At 31.3% G+C, this 12,390-nt stretch overlaps 1 protein-coding gene across 2 annotated transcripts; it reads left to right on the forward strand.

Moving 5' to 3' along the window:
- The first annotated feature begins 6,752 nt into the window (after positions 1–6,752).
- LOC107604723 (uncharacterized) lies at positions 6,753–10,234 on the forward strand. Of its 2 annotated transcripts, none has more exons than XM_088492220.1 (7): positions 6,753–7,002; positions 7,114–7,180; positions 7,528–7,635; positions 7,769–7,867; positions 8,498–8,623; positions 9,319–9,445; positions 9,870–10,234. In XM_088492220.1, the coding sequence occupies exons 1-7, from the start codon at positions 6,973–6,975 to the stop codon at positions 9,871–9,873; spliced, it is 561 nt and encodes a 186-aa protein (XP_088348346.1). In that variant the 5' UTR covers positions 6,753–6,972; the 3' UTR covers positions 9,874–10,234. The 2 variants fall into 2 exon arrangements, with proteins under 2 accessions (XP_088348346.1, XP_088348345.1); XM_088492219.1 differs by having other exon boundaries at positions 6,758–7,002; positions 9,810–10,234.
- The last annotated feature ends 2,156 nt before the right edge of the window (positions 10,235–12,390 follow it).

Raw genomic sequence — 12,390 nt, forward strand, 5'->3', positions numbered from 1 at the left:
TGCCTCGGATGCACTAGAATTGTTCAGCTCTTGTTCTTGGATGATTGGCTTTGCTCACTGGTTGATAATGAATTTTAACTCTGTTACTGGCATGTTCTTGGTTGATTAGGTTTGTTCACTGCTTGATAATGAATTTTAACTCAATTACTGGCTTGTTCTTGTTCTTAGTTGATTAACTCTGTTTCTGAAATTGAAATAATGGATAAGATTACAGGAGTTTTGTGTTTTTGTTAAAATTATTGATAAAAAATGGCTTTGCTGTGCTGCTGCTGTTTTTGAATTTGTGGCTCTGTTGTTTTTAATTTTTTGCTGATGATTTATTGATTTCATGGTTTTTGTTGATTATTTGTTGCTGTTTTTGAATTTTTGTTGATGATTTATTTGATTTCTGGTTCTGTTGTGCGGCTGGTATTTTTGATTGTGTTAACGAGAGCTGCTGTTTTTTACTGTGACGTTGATTTATTGATTTCAATTACAGATTATTATTTGTTGAATGATTATTTGATATTTGGCTCTGCTATGCTGCTGCTGCTCTGATTTAATAATAAAATATTGTGTATTATATATATGCTTTCCTCTCCGGTTCGAGTTGTCATATCTATTTGACAATGAGAAAGCCCAGCTTTACCACCCCTAATTATATTAATGTATTCAATACACTTGTAACTTGAGTTTTCTAACAAATCACAAATAACAAGCAAAAAGAAATGACTGCCATAATAAAAAGAAACAAAGATGATAGGAAAACTGCGTAAATGCAATAATGCATGCATATATTAGAGGGTATGAAACTGTATTTATGATGTTTTTTTAGCCTCTAATATCATTCTTTAGTATTGAAGTCAGTGATCTTCTGGAATACACTTTGTGTAAAGTTTGATAACAAATTTGTAAATTATTAATTTGGAAGATAACATTTCATGTAGTGTTTTAAATTTGGAAGATATTTTAAGATTTATATTTAGACTATAATTTTATTTTAGAATGTTTATTGATAATTTATTTATTATTTTATTCTAAAACGATTTTCTGGTTAAATCACGGTTGGACCGATTAGACTAGTGAACTAGTGACTAGAGCGGTTCGATAACTGGTCCGGTTCTCAGAACCTTGGATTTTTGCCTCTCTTTATGAGGTGAAAACACAACGTCTAATTAAGTTTGATTAAATTCAGTTGGAGCTCTTTAATCTTTGTGATATCCAAAGGTTCTGAAAACCTAACTTGTCATCAAACCGTTCTAGTTATTGGTTCACTAGTTTATTGCTTCAATCAGTTCAACCGATGGTTCAACTGAAATAACTGTTTTATAATAAAATAATAAATAAAATATAAATAAACACATTAAAACATAATTGTAATCTAATATAAATTTTAAAATATCATCTAAATTAAAAATATTAGATCAACCACAATGTTATAATATCATTCAAATATAAACTCAAAAGTCAAATAACAAAAAAAAAAAACCAAATAAAAAATACCAACCTCAATTTGCCATCAATCATCAAAATTTCCAAATACATAATCTAAGATCAAACAGCAACCCAATGACAAGAAGTCAAGAACAATGAATTAGTCAAGAATAATGAATTAAATTGATTGATACTATCATTTAGCCAATAACAAAATTTAGTTAACAACAACCAATGACAAACAACAATAATAAGATCAAGATTAAGAACAACAATCCATAACAAAAACAATTTACCAAATTAACAAATTATCAAAATGTTAAGAACAGGACAACATCCTACAATCACAAGTTATCAAATTAACAAGTTAATAAGATCAACAACATAACAAAATAAGTTAATCCAATCAAAACAAGAACTAGAACTGCAACCTACTAATTAAAACAACAACCAGCTAAAATAAGAACTGCAACCTCCATCCAATCATCCTTTCAAGCATATATGGTTCTACACAATTATCTCCAATTTAACCAAATGCCCAACTAAGTGATTCTGCACCAAATAAAAAAACTAAGCAAGATCTTCAAATCCGCAAACCGAAGGGAAAAGCAAATCAGTCAAATGCCAAAACCGGAAAATTCAAAAACCGCTCTTGAACCGTCAAACTGGCTGAAAACCGGTTGGTCGAACTGAATCGTGAACTGGCCGGTTTTTTGAATTAAGCTTAGACGGCGCTGTTTTGTAGCACATTAGGGCAAGGTAGGTAACCCTTACCAGCCCCAGCCCTAAGCCCCTGCCCCCTAACGAAAACGCGCTCCTGCCTCTCTGACGCTCAGCCAGTCCGAGCTCCTCCCATCGAGCTCCTGCTCCAACGTCACTTCAGTCCAGCCACCGCCTGTTATCACTGCCGACGCAACTGCGAACTTGGAAGCCACCGTCGCGGCGTCGCATCTTCCTTCCCCTCTGTCGCGCAGCAACCGTCGCAACTTCCTTCCCTTCCATCGTGCAGCCATAGTCGCAACGTCGAAGCCTTCGTCATGCAGTCGTCCCGCCGGCGCCAGCTCTGTTCCACCTTCAGCCTTCGATCGTGCTCCACTGCTCCCTGTCCCCCTCTTGCGCCAGCTCTGCCCTGTTCTGCACTCCCAGTCCCCGGTATTCAAAAATTTTTTTTGTAACTATAATTGAATAATTTTTCATTTTGTTAATTGTGAACTATTAATTTTTTATGTTGTTAATTTTGTGAACTGTGAACTATTAATTTTTCTTCTTGCTAGTTAATCTGTGAGCTGTGATTTTTTTTTTAGGATTGTGGATAATTTGGGTAATTATTATTAGTTAATCTGTGAACCTTGCTGTTGTTACTGGGTTGAATAATTGTTGAATAATCTGTGAACCTTGCTTCGCCTCCCTCAAACTCTGCTCATTGCTCACTGCTCAGAGTCTCATACCAAAAGTAATGGTTGTTTTCTTGCTTTTTCTTTTGTTCATTTGTTGTTCAGATTCAGAGACGTTCCTTCCCTCCTTTGCTTGGTTAGATTAGTATGATTTAATTTATTCATTGAAGATCTTGCTTAGTTTTTTTGGTGCAGCGGAATCACTTAGTTGGGCATTTGGTTAAATTTGGGATAATTGCACAGAACCATATATGCTTTGAAAGGATGACTGGATGGAGGTTGCAGTTTTTATTTTAGCTGGTTGTTGTTTTAATTAGTAGGTTGCAGTTCCAGTTCTTGTTTCAATTGGATTAACTTGTATTTGTTAACTTGTTTTGTTATGTTGTTGATCTTATTCACTTGTTAATTTGATAACTTGTGATTGTTAGGATGTTGTGCTGTTCTTGACATTTTGATAATTTGGTAAATTATTTTTGTTGTGGATTGTTGTTCTTAATTTTGATCTTATTATTGTTGTTTGTCATTGGTTGTTGTTAACTAAATTTTGTTATTGGCTAGACGATAGTATCAATCAATGTAATTCATTATTCTTGACTAATTCATTGTTCTTGACTTCTTGTCATTGGGTTGCTGTTTGATCTTAGATTATGTATTTGGGTATTTTGATGATTGATGGCAAATTTTGATGTTGGTATTTTATATTTAGTTGTTTTTTTTTTTTGTTATTTGACTTTTGAGTTTATATTTGAATGATATTATAATATTGTGGTTGATCTAATTCTTTTAATTTAGATGATATTTTAAAATTTATATTAGATTATAATTATGTTTCAATGTGTTTATTTATATTTTATTTATTATTTTATTATACTTAGTTTATTAATTGTTAATAAATTCTAAAGGTTTAAGGACGCAAAAAAGTTAGATAATTAAATAATTTTTTAAACCAAATTTAATCAACTCATTGTGTATGTGCTATTGTTGCTTCTTCTTTTTTTTCTTCTCCTGCTTCTTTTTCTTCTTTTTTTTTTCTTCATTATCGTCATCATTATTATCGTCGTCATTGTCACCACCACCACCACTTCCTCTTCTTTTCCATCCTCCTCCTTCTTTTTTTATTTGATTTTTTTTTCTCTTTTTTCTTCTGTTCTCATTTAATTTTTTCTCTTCTTTATTTTTCATCCTTTTCCATCATCATCATCGTCATACAATTAGTTTAATAATAACAAAAGCACATCATTTAGTTATAAATGACACCAAAATTTTTTATAATGACATAAGAATTTTTGGTAGATATAAAAAATTTGTTGAATGGCATAAAAAATCTTTAAAGGGTCGTCACAAATTCAAAATTGACTCACTCAACTAACAAAATACATTTAAATGCATTTTAGAATCAAAAGACACATTAAATTATTACAAATGGCACATAAATAGCTAAATCTTTTATATATTAATTTAATACTACTCAATCAATTCAGTGGTAATAAAAACAAATTATTTAGTTAAAACTTATACAGAAATTTTCAGTAAATGAAATAAGAAATCTTTAAAGAATCACAAGTCCAAAACATAAACTCACTAGACCAACTATTCAAATGAGTTTTAGAATTAAAAAAAATATATTTATTTGTTACAAATAATACAGAAATGACTAGACCTCTTATATATGAATTTAATGCCACTCAATTAGTTCAATGATAAGAAAAATATATTATTTAATTAGAAATAACACAATTAAGAAATTACTGTGTCATAATTAAAAAATTTTGGTATCAAAATTAAGAAATTTTTTATGTCACAATTAAAAAGTTTTCCTCCATCTTGTTTTACCCTCTTTTATCATCATCATCATCATCTTGTATTACCCTCTTAACAAGAACATGTGTCATGGTTAAAAAGTTAGTGTCAAAATTAAGAAATTTTTTTATCACAATTAAAAAATTTTGGTGCTATTTTTCTGATAAATTATATACAATTCAAAAACTCTCCTCCTCTTCTTCTTCATCATCATCATCACCCTTTCATAATTCTTCTTATTTCATCATCTTAACAAGAATATAAACAAAAAAGAAGAGAAAGAACTCAAATAAAGAAGAAGAAGAAATAAAAAATGTCTACCGTTATAAATAACGAAATACATGGATAATTCAGTTTTATTTCGTACTATTTATTGATAGAAGGAGATACATGTCTACCATTTGCTATCTTAGAGAACTTAATTGATACTTTTTTTTCTTCAAAAATAAATTAATCCAAAGTCAACATCTTTGAGGATCTAATTGTCACTTTAATCTAAAAAAAAAGATTATAGGACATTGACACATGTTTTGTCTCATGGTATCTCTTTAATTCCTTGCAACGTGCAAAATCTGCCGAATGAAAATTCTGTGCTGATTAGTGATTATTAGGTCTTTTCCAAGCCTCATTTCCAAAGACATTGCATTTGAAAGGTAAAGAGATAGTTACGTTTTGTATCATTTAGTTTAAGGTGAGTTCTCCTGTGTAGATAATAAGATTCCATCTACATGTGTAGATAAGCGTTGGCAGTTTCTAAGTGCGACAAGTGCTGATAAGGTTTAGACATTTTCTGCACACTTGCAGGTTGTTGCAAGGTACATACTTAAAAAGTTTACACAGTAATTAATAATTTATCTTCATGATAATTATGCCTTGGTAATATGGAATTTTTTTTGTATTGTTTATTGTTTGAAATGCATAGTATTAAGCCCATTAAAAAAATACTACCACTAATACTTTTAATTAAAAATATTAGTTGTATCCTTTTTTCAATGGGCCTAATACTATGCATTTCAAACAATAAACAATACAAAAGAAGTCTATGTTACCAAGGCATAATTATTATCAGATAAGTTATTAATTACTGTATAAACCCTTTAAGTATGTCTGCAACAACTACAACAACCTGCAAGTGTGCATAAAATGTCTAAACTCTATCAACACTTGTCACATTTAAAAACTACCAACACTTATCTACATGTGTAGATGAAATCTTAATATCTACACTGAAAAGCTCGCTTTAATTTAATTTGATGCCTTTTTGCGGTTACAACCGATGCCATGAGACCAAAGGAATAACTCACCCTGGCCCAATCTGAAAAAATATTAAATTAAAACATAAGATAAAATATTATTTTAATTTTTACGTTTTTGTGAGATCCTAATTTATTTTTTAACCTTTTTAATGTCTTATTTTTATCTCAAAAATTTTCAAGCGAGATTAATATTATCCGACTAATAAATTTGACACAAATAATTAATAAAATGATTGACAGGAACGTTAATATTATTAGTTAAGTCATCTCTTCTTATTCTATAAAAAAACATATCAAAATCTTTTTTAACATTCTATTTTTTTGTTTTTTTTATACAAAATCTCAAATTCTATCCATCAATTGGTCTCTAGAATAAAAAAAAACCTTTTATACAGATAATCATTAGTAAATTGATTATGTATTGAATATTAAACGTTATTAATTCTTTAATATACTAATTGTTAGTGTTAAATTTAACTATGAGACAATATTAAATTCGTTTAAATTATTTTGGGATTGAAATAAAATATTTAAAATATTATAGATCAAATTAAGACTTGACACAAAGATTTGACACTGAAATAACAATCTACCCTAAAATATATAATATGAAAATAACATTCCTCCAAATTAGCATGTCTATCCAACTATAGATTCTTTTTTTTTTTTGGAACATTAAATTTTTGGTTCTTGTCTTTCCTTTTTCGGCATATAATATTGGGCCTGGTCACCAAATCACGTTGTAGAAGGCCGCTGTGGGAGAAGGTGGGCTTATTAAATTCACAATGATATGTTTTCTAGTGCAGTTCGTGGGCTTTATTCGGGCATGGGTACTGGATCCGAACCGGATAACAAACTCGGATATGGATCCTTCAGACTCCGCCTCTGAAGGCTGAGCTCTGAAGTCGAAACTCTCGTCTCAAGCTTTCAATTTTGGAATCTGGACGAAGCTCTGTTGCTCCTTTGAAGGTCGCCGGCGCACGCTGCCATCACCATTCTTGGACGGCGATTTCAGCCGATGCGGAAGGATGCGATTTTAACGCAATCTTCGCTACCTTGAAAGGGAACACTGTAACCTCTGAGCTTCAGCTTATCCACGTTTTGCAACCATGCGCGCCGTAGCTGCTCGCTTTTCTAACGTAACCTCCAATCTTAACCTTCATTTTTGCCATTTCTATTCTCCAATTCTTTTTAATGCTTAATAGCTACTCATTAGCTAATTCATTTTATTTCTCTTTTTTGTTTGGTAGTATTTATGTAAGAGGAGACCTGTGATCAGTGTTCAATCTCGTAATTTTTCATCATATAGTGGCAAAGGTATGAGTTTCTATTTTATCGGTATTTTTGCTTTATAGAGAAAGCTATAGGTACTAATTCTTGTAGAAACGGATATATGGTTTCATGTTGATTTTGGATTTAGGGTTTAGGGTTGAGAGTTTAAAAAATGGTTTGCATATATCACATCTGGATAGATATATGCTTTTCCTGCTGAATTGCTGATTTTGGGCTTATGTATCTAGGGATGTATACACCGAGAGGAATGGTTTCATATTAGAGTGAGAGGAACAAATCTAGATTGTATAATATACACGGACTGGTTTAGTTTCATTTTGTTAGCTGCAATTATGTTGCATAACTTCTTCACTTGCTATTTGGATTTCCAGATGAGCTATCTATTGAACAAGAAGCTGAGAGAAAAGTTGGATGGCTATTAAAGACGATATTTTTCGCCACAGCTGCAGCCGCAGGATACCAGTTCTTTCCTTATATGGGTATCATTTTTAGTAGACTACCAGCATTTTTTTTATCTTGCAACTATTTTCAAATTGTAATCAGGCATTCATTTACTCGTGGTGGTTCAAACCTGCTGACATTGTGGTTAAAATTTTGAAAATGGAAAATCAGGAGAGAACTTGATGCAGCAGTCAGTTTCACTTTTGCGCGTCAGGGATCCCTTGTATAAAAGGATGGGAGCTTCTAGGTTGACTCGATTCGCAATAGATGGTAATTTTTCTACTATCTATATACCTCTCTATTGCTTGCGATTAATATTTTATGACACATTTATGTGGAAATAAATGGAAGCTATTCGTGGTGTATTTGCCTTCTTTTTTTCTATAGGGTTAAATGTTTTTGCCGAGTAGATTCCATTTCTTACGACTTATAACTCGCGACTAGCATACTTTTGTTGTCCTTGTGCTTTGTATTATGGGGAAGAGTTTATGAGACTTTGAATTGGTTGAGAACAGTGTTATGGATTTCTTTTGAACTGATTATGCATAGTTACTAAGATTTTTACCGATCTTCAGTGGCTGGTCTTATAGGTGAAAGAGCTACTCTATTTTTATTTGTATATTTTTCTTGAGTAAAGACATATGTTTCAGTTATTCAAAACTGAATTTTGCTCAATAACTGAGAAATTGTCTTAACAGTTGACACTTTTTGCTTGTTTGTACCTTTATTGAGTATTCTATGTTTGCAATTATCTATCCATAGTTTGCAATGTGGCAGTGAATAATGATGCTCATGAAACTGATTTAGAATAGTATCCTATGATGCATTATTTTCTTGGATCTTCACTACCTACTGCATAAGTTCATACAAAAAAAATTTTCACTTCCTATTTTCTGAAAGATGAAAGAAGGATGAAGATACTCAAGATGGGTGGAGCTGAAGAGCTCTTAAATATGTTAAGCACGGCTAAGGATGACCGCACACGAAAAGCAGCTTTGGAGGCTCTTGCTGCACTGTCACAATCAGGTTCTACTTTAAAGTCTTATTCTAAATGTGTTATTCATGGGTTCATTTGTTCATTAGTTATCACCTGGATTTCTTTTTAACGTTATTTTTGAGGGAAAAAAATATTATGACCATGCCATTGGAAAGGTATTCCTATCTTATTAAAGATGAATCATACTTTTGTGGTCTTAACTCTCTTAAACTACCAATTTCCAGCCATCTACTAATTTTGTTTGAAGTTATTCAACTGATATGAGTATGTAGGGAGGAAGACAATCTGTCCATTGATTAATTAAAAGCTTATATTCGTACATTCATGTGGTTTTGTTGGGAATGGATGCTTGTCCTAAATGTTGTTAGGTTCTGAAATATGAAAATTTCCTTTTTCTAAACCTTGAGGGAAGAAGCATCCTATATCAATTTCTTCAGTAGCATGAAACTTGAACTTAATGAAGCCAAAAGGCTTTGTTACACATTGGAATGTCATAAGCATAGTGCATAACATCTCATTTTTCTGTGTCAATCTACTTATTATTATTAATCCCATTTTTAATACCTTAAAAAAAGGAAAAGAATGAACTCAAGTGTAACGGGTATTACAGCTGAGGTTGAAAGATATGCAAGAGTACAACTAAATCAATTCTGCTTCACTAGTCTTCTACTTTGTTTTCATTTTTCCATTGATTATTTGATTGAGATAATAAACTTCATTGTAGATAAAGTTCTTGCATCCCTGCACAATGCTGGGGCCATTTCAATCATTAGGTCTGCACCAAATTCACTTGAGGATGCAGAAGTTGAGAAATTCAAGTTGAGCTTGTTGAAGAGGTTCCAGGATCTGAGGTATGATTTGTCTTCATGATTTATAGTTGAGGAGCTTGCCTTTTTCTTTTGTTGTCTTGAAAGCTTGAAATAATTGTATGAGAGAAAGTAAGTTGGCCACAAAGGAGTTTCCTTAGGAAGAGTGAAAATTGCCTTGTATCTCAAATCTTTTGACCAAATCTTATAGGATTATGGTTCAATTAAATTTTTGTTTTGGGATTACTTAATTTTTTGGTGATTTTGCGACTCTTGTTATTTGTTGCCAACCTTGATAAATTGTAAAAATATTTTATTCTTTGTTGGTATGCTTTCTTTTTCTTGCTAAGAAAAAAATAAATAATAAATTGCTTCATTCTTGTTTTGATCAACCCTTTAAATAAACAAGGGTTTCGTATGAAGAAATTGACGGAATTTCGAACTGGATGCAAATATTTTTGCTTGGTAGTTAAAGAAGTTGCAGACCAAGAAACTGAGAAAGGTCCTGGTGAAGTTACATCAGAAAGTATGCAACATGGCCATCACCATTAACCCTCTCAAATCTACAGCGCCGGACAACTGAGCGCCTCTGTTTCCTCTTTTATTTGTAACCAAGCCATTTCCCAGATTAATTACTCATCCACATAATTATCATCAGTTCCATAAGAACTGGAGGCTATGCTTAATACAGGACAAAAACATCATATATTTAGATCAGGCTCATGAATTCCTCTTCAATAGCAAAGGCCCAAGCACATTTCTAGCATGGTGGGGAACATGAACTTTGTGCATCATTTAACAGAATCATCAGTGGTATTCTCGTCTTTTTTTTTCTTTTCTTGTCTTTTCTTTCTATTTTTTTTTTAATAAAAGGGAAATTTTTATTTTGAAGGCATATTTTAAAAAATTTAAAATAAATATTTTAAATTTTATTTAAGCAGAATAGTTACTTTACCATACACTTCTTTACTAAATGTTTAGTGTTATTGGTCAATAAGATACGACAGATACTAATTATTTAAGTTGCTAATGTTTTACTTTTAAGGATTCATGTAAAGTGATGGTAGTTCTATTTTTATTTCCCAATTTCTTTCAATGAAATCTTGAAAGAAACCGGAGCTCCACAAGTTTTGTTCTTTTGGCTTTTAATTTATTATCATTTTTTGGGGGGTGTAATGAACTTGATAAAATAAACATTGCAACCATATAATATATTAACTAGTGTGTGAATCTGAGAGTTGCACGGGTGCGACCATAAAAAAGCTACTTGCTTGAATAGCTGTAAAATAAATTGAGACACCGAAACACAAAAATCCTACCTTAACAATCATTATTGTGCGTAATATTCACAACATAAACAAACAATATGCACGATAATTATAGCAATTTGATATTTGTATATCAGCTAATTTACATGAATAGTCGAATACATTTGTACAACTTGTTTTTTTTTCCTACTTGGTTATTCGTATGCATGGCATCACCATAACAATATTAATGTGCAGATGAACATGAATTCTTGAAGTATCATCACTCATTGCTTCACATTTTGCTCACGAATTTGGTTTCTCTTCCATCTTTATATAAACATAGTGGTCTGGACTGTAATGCCGCAAGAAGGTTAACTCACCCCAATTTTAAATTTTTAAAGAATTCTTCTCACCTTAATATATAAATATGTATCCCAACCAACACACGCTTCATAAGATTGCATACATGAAATAGAATGCTCTCCTCTTTAGGTACAAGAGGCCAAATTCTAAGAATTTGGATCCTCTAAATTTTGAATCTCACTTTAGAGAGTAAAGTATTATCTATCACCATTTATTTTATAAATGGGACCAAGAAAAAATATGAGAGAGAGAATATTCAATGGTAAGAAATCTCACTTTATCCTCTAAAGTAAAAATCTAAAATTTAGAAGATCTAAATTCAAATAAGAAAATGGAAATATATAAATATGTATCCCAATAAACACAGTTTATAGGTTATTGATAAATTCCAATTTTGTGGTTTATCTTGTATTGAATTTAGTAGATTTTATTAACTTATCTTATATTTATTCAATGAAATAGCATGATTTGTGAATTTCTCCTAATTTATTCTTAAGAGTTAAAAGTATGCTTTTTGGGCCTTTAAATTGTTAAATTTAATTCACTTTAATTCTATTCAATACCATGATATGTTTGTTGAGTGATTCCAGTTTATAAGGCAAATATTAAATTGAAGAAGTGAAAAAAAAAGGCATGTAAAATGGAAAATTCATGAAGAAATAAAGTTTTAGAAATCTACCATGTGACGTACGCGTGACACTTGTCATGTGACCTCATTAAAGAAACACGCTGGGGGCGATTTCTGAGCTCATTGAGGCCCATATCCAACTCTTTTCTGAAGTATTTGAGGACAAAATCAAGAAGGAAGAAAAGGGGGGGAGCAATTAGTGTAGGTAGAACCATGTTTTAGGGTAGTTTTTAAGAGAGAGAAACTTCATCTTCTCTCTAGAAATTAGGGTTCTTAGTTTAATTGCCTCTTAGATTTAGGGTTTTATTCTTATTTTTAATTAGTTTTTCTTGCAATTTCTTGTTCCTACATCTTTGTTCTCTTAGTTTACATTGTTAATTTCTCTTTTATATTTTAGTTTGTGAACACTCTTGTTACTTTTAATTTCATTTAATACAATTTTATATTTTATGTTCTTTTCTTGCTTGCTTGAGTTATTGTTTTTATTTTCTTGTATTTGGTAATTTAGATTTTATTTTTATTACAATTTAATATGCTTTTATTTTTATGCACACCAAGTATTTGATAAAATGCTTGGCTTAGGTTTAGAGTAGATTTTGTGCATTCTTGGCTTGGAAAGAGAAATTAGGCAATCTTAAGTTATTAATTTAGATTGGTGATCTAGAGTGATTAGTTAATCTTGTTTTCATTAACATTACTTATGGATTGGGATTAACTAGGCTTATTTGACTTTCTCTCGATGTTGGAGA

The sequence above is a fragment of the Arachis ipaensis genome, chromosome B6, assembly GCF_059453495.1.
Source record: "Arachis ipaensis isolate K30076 ecotype BB chromosome B6, ASM5945349v1, whole genome shotgun sequence".
Taxonomy (NCBI): Eukaryota; Viridiplantae; Streptophyta; class Magnoliopsida; order Fabales; family Fabaceae; genus Arachis; species Arachis ipaensis.

Coding starts and splice junctions, on each gene's coding strand:
- LOC107604723 (XM_088492219.1), top strand. CDS start 6,973: ATGCGCGCCGTAGCTGCTCGCTTTTCTAAC. Junction 7,868..8,497: donor GACTCGATTCGCAATAGATG/GTAATTTTTCTA, acceptor ATTTTCTGAAAG/ATGAAAGAAGGATGAAGATA. Junction 8,624..9,318: donor TGCTGCACTGTCACAATCAG/GTTCTACTTTAA, acceptor ACTTCATTGTAG/ATAAAGTTCTTGCATCCCTG.